At 47.5% G+C, this 18,487-nt stretch overlaps 1 protein-coding gene across 1 annotated transcript in view; it reads right to left on the reverse strand.

Moving 5' to 3' along the window:
• Window positions 1-1,127: 1,127 nt before the first annotated feature.
• The window catches only part of MIDN (midnolin), a 30,421-nt gene continuing 13,061 nt past the window's right edge, over window positions 1,128-18,487 (reverse strand). Inside the window, exons 4-7 of the mRNA XM_015810711.1 lie at window positions 16,792-17,196; window positions 15,663-15,795; window positions 13,842-14,120; window positions 1,128-1,390 (exon numbers count right to left, since the gene is read on the reverse strand). Of these exons, the coding sequence (XP_015666197.1) occupies window positions 1,128-1,390; window positions 13,842-14,120; window positions 15,663-15,795; window positions 16,792-17,196 (1,080 nt within the window). The remainder of the gene's footprint in view (window positions 1,391-13,841; window positions 14,121-15,662; window positions 15,796-16,791; window positions 17,197-18,487) is intronic.

Here is an 18,487-nt window from a genome sequence, read left to right on the forward strand (position 1 = left end):
GAAGCCCTCAAACTGAGGGCATACAGTATTTCTTTACCCTGCGTCCCCCCACTCCATATCCCCTTACTCCTCCGTTTTGTTTGAGAATCGCCTCCAAAACTCTCCTCCCCCCCCCTGCACGAGTCACACCTCTTTAAAGTGCCCGTGACAGAAAACATCCTTGGAAGTGAATAAGGGGAGACCAGTGGGGTCTTAAGAGGAGATCGGACAGATCAAGAATAATTCAGAAATGCTACATATCCAGGAAGGGAAAGAAACACACACAGATAAGACATGTGCACGCACACACACAAGCATACACCCTCATTTCTTTTCTTTCTTTTTTTTGACCCACCCACCCTCCATCGGGGCCCCTCCCTCAGTCTGAAGAATGCACAGCGCTTCCCGTTACACAAAAGTCACCCAAATAAAAAATAATAATAATAATTTTTTTTTTTAAAAAAAAGGAGGAAGCGTTCGGAGACAACCCTGCCTCCGGTTTCAAACACACACCCTTTTGTCAATGCTCGGGTGGGGAGGAAGCAGCCCACGCAAACCTTTGGGTTGGTTCGCCCCTTCCTCTTTGGCCCTCCGATCCCCAATGGTAAAATAAAATTAGGAAGTCAGAAGGTTAAACTTTTCGTTTCTCTCTCTCTCTCTCTCCATTCAATCCATGACTGGTCCGGCTTTTCCTGAACACGTTTTTTTTCTAAGGCAGCCATTGAAGATTCTCCTTCTTTCCAAAATCAAAGGAAGCTCTCCCCAAGAAATGTGTTTGCCATCTTGCTTTCCAAATTGTCTCTCGCTCGCCTGCTTTTGCCCCCCAAGCTGTTTCAGTTCTTAAAATAAAAGCAGAACAGGTTTTTTTTTTTGAAAATAGAAAATACTGTTCCAAGGCTGGGCTGATCCACTTCGGTGCAGCTGAAGACGAGGTCCACGCAACGCAATCCACAGCCATCCAGTCTTGTGTTAGAATCAAGCACCCAAAAAAAAGCTTTGCTCTCACGGACCAAAAAAAAAAATGTATTATTATTATTATTATTACTAAATGGTCTTTCAATTCTTTTTTTTTCTCCCTCAACACGCCCTGCCCCACCCTGCCCACCCCAAAAGATGCCATTTTCCCCCTACCCAAGGTTTATTATTTTTTATGCTACGACAAATTCGGATTTCATGTCCGCTTTGACTTCGGGTTTCCAAACTGAATCTTCGAAGTCTAGATCAAGGCTGCCTTCACTGGAAACGCTGCTGTTGCTGCTGGTGCGGCCGGATTTTCGATTGGGCAGCCAGTGGTAAGGGGCCCGGGCGTCCCTCCTTGCCTTCCGGCGCAGGCGTTTTTGCTGCATCAAAAGCTGCAGGCGTTCCACTTTGCAACGGGTGGCGCGGTTCTCCGTCTGGCGCAAGCGGTCGCCTAAAAGTGGAGGGACACATAGAGAAACGAAGGTTGTTAAAAGGAAGAGTTGAGATGGAATCCGCTCACTCATTCAGCGGTGAAAAAGTGGGTTTTATATTGGGCTCCCGGATACAGATCCACTCCCAAGGATGTTTTTTTCACGAGGCAACGGGACTTTCTTGTTTTTCTTTGAAGACGTTTCGCTTCTCATCCAAGAAGCTTCTTCAGCTCTGACTGTATAAATCAGGGGTCTTCAAGCGTGGCCCTTTTATGGACTTGTGGACTTCAACTCCCAGAATTCCTCAGCCAGGCACGCTGGCTGAGGAATTCTGGGAGTGGAAGTCCACAAGTCATAAAAGGACCACGTTTGAAGACCCCTGGTATAAATCCTCCCATTCCCCACCATCCAGGCAGAGCTGTTGGGTGAGAACCGAAATGTCTTCAAAAAAACCCCACAAGAAAGTCCAGTTGCCTCATGAAAAAGCATCTTTGGGATAACTATAACCTGGATGGGCTGAGAATCTCCATAGACCAGGGGTCTTCAAACTTGGCCCTTTTATGACTTGTGGACTTCAATTCCCAGAATTCCTCAGCCAGAGTGCCTGGCTGAGGAATTCTGGGAGTGGAAGTCCACAAGTCATAAAAGGGCCAAGTCTGAAGACCCCTGCCATACACATACAGATCCACTGTTCTTTTTACCTTGTACCAACTGGACTGACAAGCAATTGACTAGTCCTTGTCCAAGCCCAGTTAGTCCTTGACTTACAACCATTTGTTTAGTGACCGTTCAAAATTGCAACGGCTCTTTGGTTTACAACTTGATCCTCATACATATGGACTATTTAACATCCCCCACGGTCACAATCAGAATTCAGGTTTTTGGCAACTAGCATGTATTTATGAGAGTTGCAGCATCCTGGAGTGTGTGTCTGTGTGTGTGTCACATGATCGCTATTTGGGACCTTCCCAGCTGGCTTCTGCCAAAGTTAATGGGGGAAGCCGGATTTGATTAACGACCGTGTGATTCATTTAACAGCCGTGGTAATAAAAAAAAAAAAGGTTGTTAACAAAATTGGATGTGACTCAGTTAAGAGTTGCTTTGCTTAGCAATGGAAATTCTGGTTCCAACTGTGGTCTTAAGCCGAGGACTAACTGTATGTGTCATCAAGGCAGCGTCAACTCCTAGCTAGATCTGATCCAGGGTGACTTGTCCCCAGTCTTGTCTCTCTGGTGCATTCACCCACACTGAACCAAGTTCATTGACCATTATGCAACAAAGAAATGCAACACAACACTCTTGATTTCAGTCATCCCCTCTCATTGCCCAAGAAACAGAAACCACAAACAGAAAACTTAAAAAAAAATAAAAATAAATCCTTGCAAGCCTTCAGGCCTTTTTTCCTGTACTCCAGGTGTGTGTCCTTTGGAGGGGAGGGGACACAAAATACTTCCCATCAGTGCTGAATTTTTGTTCATGCAACAACCCAGCGATGTAGGTTAGCTGTGGGCTTAATCTTCAGCCAAGCCTCCCTTTGACGCACTGACGATGTTAGCTAATTTGGCTGAGGTATCTGTGTTAAGCCTTGCCATGTGCGAGTAGGCGGCGGTATAAATTTTCTAAATAAATAAATAAATAAATTTTCATTTTCTCCTCCCGACATGCAAAGTCAGTTAGATCAGCTTAACCACCGTGTGATTCACTTAACAACTGCAGTGATTTGCTTAACAACCTTTACAAAAAGCGACGTGGCGTGACTCGCTTAACTGCCTTGCTTAGTAGCTGGCCCCAAGCTGTGGTTGCAAGTTGAGGACCACACGCATCAGCTGCTGGAGGAGAGCTACAAAAGTGAATTTTTGCTTTTCGGCTCCCCTTTCCAGCTTCATAGGCCTATCTTGGCTGACCACTTCCCTCCTGGATATATTGGATAACTAAGTTAAAATCAGGCCACTTTCTTTCCCAAGGGCCCTGGTCTGCCATATGAGATCCCCTCCCATGCATTTAAAAGATCTCTGAGCCCCAGGAGGGGCTTTATCTAGGTCACTATCTCCGTGGCAACAGAGTCAGGATGCTGAAACAGTAGATAGACAATGGTACTGGGCATCTTCCTGACCCTTTCCCAGGTTTAGATGGCTTCCCCCACTTTTAAACATAACCAAAGTCACTCCACTCCCAGCTTCCGAGACAGAGGACGCTTTTTGGAAAGAAAATTTCTTCTTCTTCTTTGCTACTCGCTTTAGCAGCCCGTGGGTGGGTGAACAATTGAACGTTTACACAAATGAGACAAAAGAAAGTGGAAACCACTCAAACAATACTTGGCCGTGGCCCTTTCTTTCCAAGGGTCTCCTGCTAGGGGCACCAAGGCGAGAGTATGTATGTGTGTGTGTATGTGTGTGTGTGTATGTATACACACACACATAATAAAAGGGGGAGTTAAGGCGGAAAGGAGAAGGCTTTGCTAAAAAGCTGAAGCCTGAAATTCTGCCATTACAGGTAGTCTTCAACTTACAACAGTTCGTTTAGTGACCATTTGAAATTACATTGGCACTAAAAAAGTGACTTATGGCTGGCTTTTACACTTAAGACCGCTGCAGCAACACCATGGTCACGTGATCAAAATCGAGTTATGACGGTTGCAGTGCCCCGGGGTCATGTGATCCCCTTTTACGACCTTCTGACAAGCACGGTCAATGGGGAAGGCAGATTCACTTAACAGCCGTGGTAAGAATGGTCGTAAGACAGGGCAAAACTCACCACAGAAACATTGGGACTCCATTATGGTCATAAGTCAAGGACTACCTGTATTTAAACCTCAGTTTTTGCTTAAGAGCTGAAACCTGAAATCACAGAACACCATTCTTTTTATTCTACCATTATTTAAACCTTTCATTTCCCTCCCCAGAATGACAATGAGAAAAAGTCATGTCAAAATAGGCATCTCTGATGGGCCCCGGAATCAGGAAAAAGGAGTAAACACGCATGTGAGAGAACGGCCACGCTAGGCCAGCTTTGGCAGGCCCAAAGTAGCCAAGCATGTGAAGAATTAACTAGCTCAGTGGTTCTCAACCTTTTTAATGCCGCGACCCCAACCGGTCGTAAGTCGAGGACTAAACCGGTCGTAAGTCGAGGACTAAACCGGTCGTAAGTCGAGGACTACCCAACCGGTTGTAAGTTGAGGACTTTCCCTGCCTGGGAGCGCCGCGCATGCGTGGTTCCGCCCCCTGCGCCGGCCGAGGCGTAGCTGGCAAGCGGCAGAGACGGAGCAGGCCGACCACCAGCTGGCCCAGCCCAAGGGAGGTAAGGCACCCGCCGGAAAAGGGGGAAAAAATGGCGGACAAAACAAATGGCAGACAAAACAAATGGCAGACAGCCTTGCTTGGCGACCCCCGTGAAATGGTCGATCGACCCCAAATGGGGTCCCGACCCACAGGTTGAGAACCACTGTTACTAGCTGATCTCATGCCCTAAAGCGCAGAAGGTGACAGGCAGGACAGAAGCTGGAGGCGGCATTTATTTTGGAGGAATTCACCCGAAGAGACCACAAGTGTGCAAACGCCCCCAGGAGAGAAATACTTGACTCGGTGGACAGGCTGATCAATGTGGTGGAGTGTGTGGGGGTGATGGTGGAAGAGAAGAGCGGATTCATTTCTTTCATCGACACTTTAATTGGAGCATCCCCCCAGTCAGTTTTATGGTGGACAGGAGGATTTGAACTGGGATCTCCTCAATCTTAACCTGGCCCTGTCATGCAGTGTTCCCAAACTGGGTCACTGTGAGGGGACTAGACTTCAACTCCCAGAATTCTCAGCCACGGCCCATCTGACTAGGGCAAGGGTAGGCAACCTTGGCTCTTTTATGACTCGTGGACTTCAACTCCCAGAATTCCTGAGCCAGCCATGCTGAGGAGAAATGGAGAGGTTTCCATGCTGAGCCATGCTGGCTCAGGAATTCTGGGAGTTGAAGTCCACGAGTCATAAAAGAGCCAAGGTTGCCTACCCCTGGACTAGGGAATTCTGGGAGTTGAAGTCCAAGCATCTGGGACTTAGTCAGGTTGGGAAAAGCTGTCGCAACCCCAGGAATGGGGAAACTGAGACAATGTGACCAGTCCTTTTTGCGTTGCACAATTAGCTAACAGCGATATTCAAATAACCAGACTACAAGTGCCCCTGAACTACGACTCCCATCATGCTTTTGAACACTAAAGTAGGGCCTCCACGCACATGTAAAGCCTACGACACTCAAATCGAAATCAATCAGTTGAACTGAACTGAATTCAATTCAAATCTTCATTATAGTCAGAGGTCAGCGTAAAGCTGAGCCAATGGTTAGAAACCATCCCAAAACAAGGAGGGGGGGGGGGGAAATGGCGTAATATGAGAGAGGCTGATTCTCTTCTCAGCTTGAAGTAATCCTGACCAGCTAAGATTCTCAGAACTGCTACGAAACCTTCCCACCACAGTCTTCCTGCAGACACATCTCCCACCCTTCCCAACAACCTCCCACCATGGGGCCAGACCCATCTCTTTGCCAAATCACTTTGCACAGCCATTCCAAGCATTTTTACCCTCTGCTCTCTCAAGGATGCAGAAAAGCATTCCAGGCCTTTTCACGCCCCTGAGTGCAATCGCCTCTTTTTCTGAGAAGACCCTTTCCCATCCCTAAGCGTGCAAAGCAAATGGAGTAACACACGGATTTCGTGTGTTCTGCCCTATTCCTCTCTCCTTCCTCCTCTGCGATCCCAAAGACCCTGCATTTTTGTTAACTGTTCTCACCAGAGGCCTAGTTTAACAACCACATCACTTAGCAGCAGAGGTTCTGCTGCCAATTGTGGCCGTAAGTCAAGGACTACCTATAGTTTATTGAAGCAGAACCGGGGAATATTCCTCTCATTTTGCATACAGAGTATCAAAAAGAAAAAGAAAAAAAAGAAAAAGGAGTCTCTGGATTTGGGATTCCCCAAAGCCTCCATATTGCTGTAGTTGTAGTAGCTTAGCCTGATGAAAATAACCACAACTGTGAGCAAAGGTCACATGAAATGAAATGAAAGTGAATCCTCAAGAAGGGAGGTAGATGGAGTTTGCCCTCCAGTTATTCCCTAATTATATTCAATACAACAGGGAGAGGGAGAATTAAATGGAGGACTGGAAGGGATGAAAGTTGGCTATATTTGAGGGAGGGAGGGAGGAAGGAAGGTCTGGATGTCAACAACTCAGGGGGTCACAATCTCTTCTCTTACCAAGTAAATATCTAATTGGGAAATGTTAACTTTCCCCTGTTTGAAACCAACCCAAGCTGATGACCGGCAGTGAACCCCTTCTGTTTGGCAATCAAAATGATTTCAGATCAACTGAAGGGCACTGCACTCTGCTTATGCTCAGAGATGGCCTCTTTCCTCACGCTTAACTTCCCTCTGCAGGCCAGAAGCCATGCTCCCATCTATACCAATAAACAGGCCAAAAAAAGGTTAAAAAAACAAAGAACAAGAAAAGGGTCTTTGTTTCCTTAATTTGTGTCTATGAAAAATGCGATCCGCCCCAAGGGCTGTCACCACCACCACCACCACCCCGGCACAATATAATGGAGCAGGTACAGAGCTTTCCCCCCCCCTCCCCAGAACTGGTTTGTGCATCTCTCCCACTTGGCTGTAGACAACTGCCCAAACAGTGTTTGTGTGTGTGTGTGACCGTGTGTGTGTTAACAAAGTGCTCAATGCAGCATTTGTGATTTCAAAATCTCCTTTCTCCAGTTCCTCCCTTCCTTCCTTCCGTCCCTCCCTTCCCCATTCATTCTGGGGCCCTTGTTGGGGAAAAGAAAAAATACTGCCGGTGTGTGTGTGTGCGTGCACCAATGTTGCTTTGGGAGGGCGTGGGACAGATAGGAACCAGAGACTAAGCAGCATTCAAGGTGCAAAGGCAGAAACAGCAAAGGAAGCATGCAGCACAACCGCACTTCCTTTGCAGCACCCTTTTAAAACGTGGCTCCCCTCTCTAGTTGCAACCGTTTTGCTTTTGGGTTTCAGGCAGGTGGCATCTGCCGGCCCGGGAACTGGGCCATCTCACTTGTTAATTTTTGCTTTTTTAATTTTTTTTTAAAAAATTGCCATGTCAAGGAGCGCCTCGGTGGTTGCCAACCTCCCAGGTGCTGGGGTGACGTCGCAGCTCAGCCGGCTTGCGTGTGCAGAGGAGTCGGGCTGCGTTGGTGCATGAGAAGAGGGAAAGGGGGAGGTGGGGAAAGGAAGGCTGTGAATTCCCAGAAAATGGGGGGGGGGGGGGGGGGGAGGGAGGCAGAGAGGAGGAAGTGGAGGCTGCCGGTTCCTTGGGGCGGCCTTGAAAGGCAGACAGCCTCCTCTGTGACAGCGTTCGTCGGGAACAGCGGAGCGGAGAAACGGACGACACTAAGCCAGGCTCTGACGCAAGCAGGCTCCCGGCCTTCGCTGGTTCCCGCTGGTTGCTCAAGCAGGGAGGCGGTTGGGAGGGGATCTCCACCTTCCCTTGACAAAGGGTGAGGCCAGATAGCCTTAGAAACCAGCAGAGTTTTGCAATGTCCAGCCCACGGCCAGACTCGTGTGGGCAAAGGAAGGCCCACTGCGGGTTTCTCACCCAACCCCTTTCTCACTTTGGATGCAGGAGCAGTCCTTTTCTAAGCAAAGATTTAAGAGCTCAGCGCCATTTCTCACCTCTTGGAATTCAGCCATAATACAGATAGTCCTCGACTTACGCAATTGGGACCAGAATTTCCATGGCTAAGCAGGTCTGACGTTAAGTGAACCGTGCTTGATTTTACGATCTTTGTTGCCGTGCTTGTTAAGCGAATCACTGCAAGTGCTAAGTGAACCGCAAGGCTATTAAGCAATTCCAGCTTTCCCCCCATTGACTTTGCTTATTGGAAGCTGGCTGGGGAAGTCACAAATGGCGACCACATTACCCCCCCACAGGGCTGCAACTGCCACAAATACACGTCGGTTGCCAAGCAGACAAATTTTGATAATCTGACGGCAGGGATTTTGCAACTGTCGTTAAGTCCGAGGACTGGGTCATGTCGCTTTTTTCAGTTGTAATTTTGAACGTTTGTTAAATGAATGGTTGTAAGTCAAGGACGGTCTGTAGCGTTAAGCACTTTAAGATGGGTGGATCAACACCCGGAATTCTTCAGCCAGCCTCATTTGCTGACTGGGGAATTCTGGGAATTGAAGTCCGCACATCTTAAAAGTGGCCCAGAGGTTGAGATGTTAAGTCAAGTTCACTGGTCTCTCTGTTATGGTTCAGAAAATATTTTTCTTGCTTCGGATAGCTACCCAACACCATGCAGCCAAAATGGCTGCAAAACGATAATGGAGAAGGCCCTTACAAGCCCAAAGAAGAGGGGATTAACCTATTTTTCCAAAGCGCCTGAAGGCAGGACAAGAAGCAACGGATGGAAACTAATCAAGGAGAGAAGCAACCTAGAACTGAGGAGAAACTTCCTGACAGTGAGAAAAATCAACCAGTGGAACAACCTGCCTCCAGAAGCTGTGAATGCTCCAACACTGGAAGTTTTTAAGAAGAGAATGGACAGCCATTTGTCTGAAATGGTTTAGGGCAGTGGTGGCGAACCTATGGCACGTTTGTCAGAGGCGGCACTCGGAGCCCTCTCTGTGGGCACATGTGCCATTGCCCCAGCCTCGCCTCCCCCCCACGACCCCGTCCTCACCAGCAGCCCCCCTGGAAGAGAGTCGCCCCTGAATGTGGCCCACACGGAGCAGCGCAGCCAAGAACATGGCAGCCAGGCAACGTAGACAAGACTCTGCTCTCACGCCTCATTGCACACAGTTGATGCTGCGGGGCGTGGGCAGAGGGCGTGGCCGCCATGGCGCTGCTGGGCTGCCTGGGCGATCTGCGGTGGGCCCTGGAGGCAGTGAGTGGCCCTGTGGGCAGGTGGGCGGGGTGGGGGCGGGGCAGGGGGTGGAGCGGGGGCGGGGCCATTTTTGGGGCACTCGGTCTCTAAAAGGTTCGCCATCACTGATTTAGGGTCTCCAGCTTGAGCAGGGGGTTGGACTAGAAGACCTCCAAGGTCCCTTCCAACTATGTTATTCTGAGACCCTTTACTTTCCTGTCATTTTTAGTCTGAGAAAAAATAAGAGTCTACAACCCAAAGCCAAGAACAGGAGGCAAGGAAAGGCCTGGGACTCCTGTTCTCCCTTTTCTTTCTGTCCCCAGCAGAAAATGGCTAGCTCTTATTGCTCCTTCCCGTTCTGCTACATAATTTTTGGCTCCTGCCCCAGAAAAGAGGCTGGTTCTCTTTACCCAAAATGTTCCTATTCCAGCTTTGCTACTATGGAGCAGAGAAACTTGCCCATTGGGGCCTTCTCCTACCAATTACAGAATAAAAAAAGTTCTCCTCAGCCTAGTTTCTCTCTCCTGCAAACATTTAAAAATGTAGGAGTCTGCTCCAGCGATTAGCATAGTTGAAAAAGATATTCGGAATCATGCAATGTTATTTGTTCTTCTTCTGACACGCCACAGATGCTAAAGTTGGATTCTGAAAAAGACAGGGATTTTTTGAAATCTGGTATTGGAGAAGACTCCTGAGAATACTATCGACAGCCAGGAAGCAGATCATCAAACAAATCCATTCAGAATTCTCACTCGAGGCACAAATGACCAGGCTCAAATTAGTCTACTATACATGATGCGAAGACCAATAAAGGCCAATAGGAGTCAAAACCAACTTGATGGCATGTAATGGGCTAAGGCATTCTGGGAGTTGAAGTCCACAAGTCTTAAAGTGGCCAAGGTTGAGAAATTCAGTGTTCAGAGCACTAAAACCTATGAATTGTCCACTTCAGGTTTTTCAAACCAAGTAGACCCAAACCTGAATTCTAGGGCCGACAGTAGAGATGGATTTAGATGTGCAAATATTTTGAAGTCACTAATTTCTCCAACTTAAAGTCCTCTAGATCAGGGGTCCTCAACCTGGCCACTTTAAGACTTGTGGACTTCAACTCCCAGAATTCCTCAGCCAGCTTTAAAGTGGCCAAGGTTGGAGACCCCTGCTCTAGATAGGCTGGGACTACAATTCCCATACTTTCTTTCAAACTCAGCCTCTGTCATCAAGGAACCTTAAAGGAGATTCGGATTGTAGAAGCTTTAACGACCCTGCCTGTTTCAAACAAATGCGTCTTTTATTATCACTTACTTGCCCTCTCTATTCCCAAACCCACGCCATGTCAAGCAAAATAAAAAATAAAAGCCATATTTCACTTTCCAGTGGAAAAGATGCCCACAAACACACAGGAGGAGGAGGGAAGTATGAATGGGGAAAGGACTGTTTTCACACATACAAACACACTCACTGAACAGTGGTGAAGAAAGAGTGGGAATCAAATTGCAGACTTTAATCCAGCTATCATTTCTCCACTAAGCAACAGGCAGTCTATTTACATATATGCAAATTCGAAGTTGATAAAATAGTAATCAAAAGTCTTGACGGAAGACAAATTTAAGGTCTCCTGGGCAGGCAATGAGTTAATGCCATCTATTAGCAAAAGCAAATAGATAATCTATTGTTCCATTATGCTTCAGGGTGCCAGTGACCTAGGCCTTATTAATCCTGATAAACAGTTAATAAAGGAGGTTGATGGATGGAATAACTTAGTTGCAAAAAATTCAGAGGGAGAGCTCGGGGTGGCTCTAAACCAGCATGCTGGCTGGGGAATTCTGGGATTTGAAATTCACTTATCTTGAAAGGTTGCTGAGGTTGAGAAACACTGCTCTAAACCAGCATTTATTTACTGTCCGAGTTCATGCCACAGGTAAGTCACATTTAATTCCTGACTTTCAAGAACATACCCTAGCAGGTTTATTATTATTATTATTTAGATTTGTATACCGCCCTATCTCCCTTACGGGACTCAGCAGTGATATTGAAGAGGAAGATTTTTTTTTCATTCCTCAGCAGGAAATCTAGTTTTGAATTTCCTGGTGGCCTCCTTTCCCAAGAAATAATCAACTCAGGCTGTGCTTTTGGACTTCAGCCAAGGCCAATGAGAAAAACAGGAGGAAGTGTTGGGCTGATCTTGAAAGAAAGGAAATGTAGGTCGTATTTCACAGTTCCTTTATTGCATTTTGGGCTGGAGTGGATTATGGGGTAGAGGTTTTGCACACCTGCAGGAAGAGCTGACATTTGGGGCAGGGACCAAAGCAAGACACTCTTTGACACGTATGCCAGAGCTCCCACAAAGCAAACAAACGTAAAAACACCTATACTTAAAAAATGACAAACCAATAATATTTCATCAGTCAAGATCACACTCAAACAGTGTTTCTCAATCTCAGAACTTGGGAGATGTCTGGACTTCAACTCCCAGAATTCCTCAGTCAACATGCTGGAATTTTGGGAGTTGAACTCCAGACATCTTCAAGTTGCTAGACGAGGCGATCCAGAAAACCAAGACCACAAGGCCCAGATCACAAACTATCCTACCTCACAGGGTTGTATACTGCCACACATACTCATGAGAGGAAGAAAGCTAATTGCATGTTGGAGAAATAGACTCGGTTGTGAGAACCATAACATGCGGAGGCGGTTGTTATTTTCCAGGAAGGGAACTGATGCAATACACATCCAAGAATTCTGAGAATAAGGTCATACCTCCGGAAAAATTAATCGTTAAGTCCACATAGCTCCTATTTTTTGAGCTACAGCTGAAAAGGGGCCTGAAATACAATACCCCCATATAATTTACAATATTCCAACTATTGGGATAGACAGGCATCCTGCTTATTTCAGATAAGAGTTACAGATAACAGGCATCTCATTTCAGATAGAGCAGGGGTCTTCAAACTTGGCCCTTTTCTGACTTGTGGACTTCAACTCCCAGAATTCCTCAGCCTGGCTGAGGAATTCTGGGAGTTGAAGTCCACAAGTCAGAAAAGGGCCAAGTTTGAAGACCCCTGAGACAGAGCGTGCCTACTGCTTGCTGTCATTCTCACAAATGTTCATCATGGCTAAGGCATTCAGCCGCTTCCTCATGAATGTATCACGGTGACAGCACTCTATGGTTTATTGAGTCCCTTCCTTCGGGGCATCCTGCAACTCTGGTAATGACTGGCACTTCCTGGCCTTTTTTAGATTTCCCAACAAACAAACCAACAAACAAACAAAAAAAACCCCACCCATCCATAAACTTTCTTTGGCAAAGGATTCAGTAAAACAGCAGAATTCAGCAAAAAAAAAAATTACATCAGGGGTAAGACTGGTTTATACAGGGAAGCCCACTTTTTCCGCCTTTCAGGCAATTTTTCTGGATGAGTAACAACGAATCGCACCAGTTCTACCCCGCCTGAGGAATTCAGCATACGAATCCAATTAAATCATTCAAAAAAGTTCACTGCAGCTTAAGTTTCTCTGGCAGTCTATTCCTCTCCATTGCCCAATGTCACAATGCTGGAAATCCGAAGGCAGGGGTAAAACGATGTAAAACAAAGAGCTCAAAGTTCCAACTTAAACCATTGTTTCTCCAAACTAGGATTCCCCAAACTCTTTTTTCAACCTTACAGGCACCCAAGTTCACCCCCTTTCAGACGTTCCAGATTGAGCCCCATTTATTACAAGTAAATAAGTTAATCGCAACTACTTTAATGCTGCTGCAAATAACAATGCTGCTAATCCTCAACTTATGACCACAATTGGGATACCAGAACTCTTGTCAATGTGAGGCAGACATTAAGTGGGTCACGCCCCATTTTACAATCTTTTTTTAACCACAGTTGTTCAGTGAATCTGGCTTCTCCCACCGATTTGGCTTATCGTACGCTGGCGGGGAAGGTTGATCTTAATTATAAGCCACCCAGGGTCGCTTTTCAGGGTGAGATGAGTGACATATAACTTTAAAAAATAAATGGGGATCACATGATCCTGGGATGCTGCCACCGTTCTAAATAGATGCCGGTTGCCAAAACGCCTGAATTTTGATCGCGGGATGTTGTGACAGTTGTTTAAGTATGAGGAGAGGTCATTTTTTTGAGTGCTGTCGTAACTCTGAACAGTCGCTAAACGAATGGTCGTAAGTTGAGGAGTACTTATAATACCGTAACAAAAACAATCCTGGATATTCCACAGATGCTGCTCTAAACTCTTGCAAAATTAGGACAGTCCCAACCCAAAAACAATAACTGATCCTGCCCAGAGGTGGGATTCAGCGGGTTCACACCACTTTGGCAGAACCGGTAGCTAATTTTTTGTTGCCCAGGCCCAGAATGGACTTCCGGAAGCGGCATCCCAAACCGAGAACCGGTTGTTCAGATATTTGAATCCCACCACCATTTTTGCACATGCCCCTCCCAAGAATAAGCCCCGCCCCCAAGCTCCACCCACCCAAGACTTTCTGTTCTGCTCAGAGACCAATCTTCACCTCCCTGGATGACTAAGAAAGACAGGGAAGGGAGAAACAAAGGGGGGGGGGACCCCCAAAATCAAGGTTTGTGGACTCACCAGTGGGCTTGCAAGTGGCTGCTTGGCTCGGGCACTGGACCCCCAAGTGCAAGGGCTGGTTAGCAGCAGCTGCCGTTCTTTCTGAGGTAGTGTGGTTGTTGAGATCCAGGGAAGGGGTGGACAAGGAGCACTGCGTCTGGCACCGCAGCTGCGTCAGCGACTGGGGCATGCCCTGGTAGTGCCGCGTGGCACTCAGGAGGTCGTTGAGGATCTGCAGGATGGTGCCGATGTCTCGGCGCGGCCTCCCGCTGCTGTCTTGGCAGTTGGGGTGCAAAGTGCCTGCAGGATGGAAGGAGAAGCAGAAAAGGTTGTAGCAGCGCATCCAATCTATTGTGGGGGAAACCCAGCAGTATTGGTTTATAGCAGGGGTCTTCAAACTTGGCCCTTTTGTGACTTGTGGACTTCAACTTCCAGAATTCCTCAGCCAGCATGCCTGGCTGAGGAATTCTGGGAGTTGAAGTCCACAAGTCATAAAAGGGCCAAGTTTGAAGACCTCTGGTTTATAGCAATGTTTTTCAAACTTAAGCACTTTAAGATGTATGGACTTCAACTCCCAGAATTCTGGGAGTTGAAGTCCACACATCTTAAAGTGCCTAAGGTTGAAAAACACTGCTATATATTGTAGTGAGATTTTTTTTCAAAATGTTTAATCTCTGGTGGCTTTTCTAACAAGCCAAGTTGCTAGTCCTGTAGGGGAAGGATCAGCAAACTTTCTTCTCTTAAGGGGCCAGATCCTGCCCCTCCTTCATGTCTGTAGGCACAGCTGGCAGGTCTATGGGCCAAGGAACATGGCAGGCATTGGACAGGGCCAACCCTCCAGCAAGGAATCTGCTGATAGGCTGCTTGCATTCACGAGGCCCCTTGCCTCCCAGTCGAAGTTATTATTCAACTTTTTTGTAATAGAAAGCAAAACATGCCACTTTTTTTTCTTCTTTAAGCCAAATGTTATTTTCACTTACAGCAGAACTTTTTCTATAGAAGGTTTCTTTTAAAAAAAATGGGGGGGGGGGAACAATTTTGAAGTCTCCATTTATCATGGATGGACTGCTGTTTGGCCTAATGATAACAACGGCATCTTTTGCAAGCTGAACAGGTTCTGCAGCCATCAAGAGACAATGAGTTCCACAGGCTGGGGGCGAAAAACAAAAACTCCTTTAGCTTAAATAAGGATAAACCTGTCAGATGCAGCTGCAGTATTTCCTGGGAGAATATAAACCTAGGCTAGCACTGGAAATTTGATTAGTTTCTCTAACTCAGTGGTTCTCCACCTTTTTAATGCCGCGACCCCAACCGGTCGTAGGTCGAGGACTAAACCGGTCGTAAGTCGAGGACTAAACCGGTCGTAAGTCGAGGATTACCCAACCGGTCGTAAGTCGAGGACTTTCCCTGCCCGGGAGCGCTGCGCATGCGTGGTTCTGCCCCCTGCGCTGGCCGAGGCGTAGCTGGCAAGCGGCAGAGACGGAGCAGGCCGACCACCAGCTGGCCCAGCCCAAGGGAGGTAAGGCACCCGCCGGAAAAGGGGGAAAAAAATGGCGGACAAAAAAAATGGCGGACAGCCTTGCTTGGTGGCCCCCATGAAATGGTCGATCGACCCCAAATGGGGTCCCGACCCACAGGTTGAGAACCACTGCTCTAACTAATCCACTGTTTCTCAACCTTGGCGACTTTAAGATGGGTGGACTTCAACTCCCAGAATTCCCCAGCCAGAGCCCCTGTGGGACTCTGAAGCTTGCATGTATGGGACTCTGAAGCTTGCATGTATTACCATCAACCCATATTTCCTCTTATGGGGCAGACAAGAGAAATGGAACACAGACATACCAGAAAACGTTCCCGAAAAAACCCCAGGGGCGTGGTTAACAAAGCTTTCTATCACAGCGCCATGTTTGCGGGTCCGAGAGGCCTGTGTGGGGCTGGTGCTGGGCGAACTTTTACTTCTTGAGGCGCAGTCTACCTGCAAAAGTCAAAGAACAGATGCTAAGCAGGGACGAAGATGGGCTGGAGACTCGTGAGAACCTTCCCCGAACCTTTTTTCAGACATGGGCTCATGATCACAAAAGGCCTGAAGCCAGCTTTTTCCTGCTCTCTCAAATGAAAACAGGGATAGAAGATTGGATGCCTTATTCTGAGGCAGCTAGAAAAACAGAACAGAAAACCTGAAGCTCTAAGCTAGGGGTCTTCAAACTTGGCCCTTTTATGACTTGTGGACTTCAACTCCCAGAATTCCTCAGCCAGCGTGCCTGGCTGAGGAATTCTGGGAGTTGAAGTCCACAAGTCATAAAAGGGCCAAGTTTGAAGACCCCTGGTATAGATCCTCCCATTCCCCACCATCCAGTCATGATGATTATGCGACCGTAGCAGTGTACCAAAGGCAACCGGAAATAATAAAATAACACTAAATACATTTGTATTTCATAGCAAATAGTGAAGTGTTCCCACAGATCCACTAAGCCAGGGGTCTTCAAAAACTTGGCCCTTTTATGACTTGCGGACTTCAAGTCCCAGAATTCCTCAGCCAGCGTGCCTGGCTGAGGAATTCTGGGAGTTGAAGTCCACAAGTCATAAAAGGGCCAAGTTTGAAGACCCCCTGCTCTAAGCCTCTTCTTTGGACAAAGGTTACGGTGGGCTTGTGATGTTCATCCTTAAGGACAGCATCTTCACAAATCCGCCCTGAGTCACCTGGAGAGTGAACTCTCTGTCTCCTGATGAATGGCCCAAAGTCAACTATTTTGAGTTTCATGCCTAAGGATGAACTAGAACTCTGTCGCCTGGTTTCTAGACTGGTGCCTTCAAAAGCGGCCATGGGTCGGGACTCCACACCCAAAGGTCCAGCTTCAGCGTTTTCTGCTCATGCTCCACCCTCATTGGTTTCAACACCCACCCCACAAAGCACCCCATAACTGACCTCTGAACACGAAGACATGACGCTGCCGCTCCCCCCTCCGTTGACCGTCTGTGCGCTGGCTCCATGTGAATGGAACATCCCTGCCGTGACGGGAGTCGGGTTAGCGGTGGTACAGTAGAGAGGCATAGTCTGCATTGGTGACGGAGAAGCAGCAGGGCTGGGCACAGGGCTTGGCGGGCAAGCGGGCGCCGTGGGGAGCCGGGCAAAAGTGGGGGAGGCGGGGCTGCTCCCAGGGAGGGTGCGGCAACTGGAAGCAGCTGGTCCGGCCGCCGGCACCGGTGTGGCAGGTGTGGCGCCTCCAGCTTGTTCTCCGCGGCTGGCAATCACGTGGCGATGCTGGAGCTGCCCGCTGTTCTGCTGAGCTGCCAGCTGCAGCTGGACAAACATCATGTGATCGCCCACCCGCAGGGCAAGGGTCAGGGGGGACCTCCCGGACAGGAAGTCGTTTACCTGGAAAAGAGAACAGCAGGCGGAGTGGTTAGATCAGATGGCTGATTTTTAAGCCAGGAGTTTCAACTGGGCACAAAGCTATTCCTGGACATCCCCCCCCCCAAAACGAGTGGTGGATGGAAATTAAGTGCTACCCGGTGCAGGATTAAATTAAAATAAACCAATAAGTAAACCTTAAGTTACTGCAGTTACAACACTACACCTGCAAATGCTATCGAAGTAGTCCTTGACTTATGACGGGTCACTTAGTGATATTTCGAAGTCACCACTGATCTGAAAAATGGGGTTTACTACTCAAAAGTTTCAAAATTTCTGACGGTCAGGCCCCCTCCACAGTCACGTGACCAAACTTTGGGCACTCAGCCACACAGCCACATTTACAGCCGTTTGCAGTGTTCAGCGGTAACGTGACTGTGTTTTGCAACATTTTTCCCGACTGCAGCCTTCACTTAACAACTTCCAGAAAAAAAGTCGGAAAATTAAAATAGGTCACAGGACCGTCCTGTTTTACGACTGTCATTACCGACAACTGTAATGGGAAGACTCCATTGTGGTCGTATGTCAAGGACCACCTACACCTGAAAACATGCCTTAAGATTTCTTGGGTCCTTTCTTAGGAGAGAAGGGGCTTCAGCACTCTAATAGTGCAGGGGTCTTCAAACTTGGCCCTTTTATGACTTGCGGACTTCAACTCCCAGAATTCCTCAGCCAGCCACCGCTGGCTGAGGAATTCTGGGAGCTGAAGTCCGCAAGTCATAAAAGGGCCAAGTTTGAAGACCCCTGGCTTAGTGGATCTGTGGGAACACTTCATTATTTGCTATGAAATACAAATGTATTCATTTATTAATTAGTATTATTTTATTATTTCCAGTTGCCTTTGGTGCACTGCTACGGTAGCATAATCATCAAACTAAGAGACTCATCACCCAGTAAAGTAAGCTGCAGTTTTGCATCAATCAAGACTTGCCTGCATGAAGCAAGATAGGTGGCAAACACATTTAATAATTAAAATAAGATATTCAAGAAAATACAAGACCCTGGTCAAAGCTGTCTTCCTAGACGGGGGGGGGGGGACTATGGTCCCTTCATGACCTGTGGACTTCAACTCCCAGAATTCCTGAGGCAGACATGCTGGCTCAGGAATTCTGGGAGTTGAAGTCCACAGGCCATAAAAGGCCCATAATTCCCCATTCCTGTACCTAGATCTTCTCCTTCCAGTCAGCTATGGAGTGCAGAACAAGAGGCAATGTTCAGCTGAGGTGGACTAATTTAAAGACAGACCATAATATAC

The sequence above is a fragment of the Protobothrops mucrosquamatus genome, unplaced genomic scaffold, assembly GCF_001527695.2.
Source record: "Protobothrops mucrosquamatus isolate PMUCROS unplaced genomic scaffold, P.Mucros_1.0 scaffold14, whole genome shotgun sequence".
NCBI lineage: Eukaryota > Metazoa > Chordata > Lepidosauria > Squamata > Viperidae > Protobothrops > Protobothrops mucrosquamatus.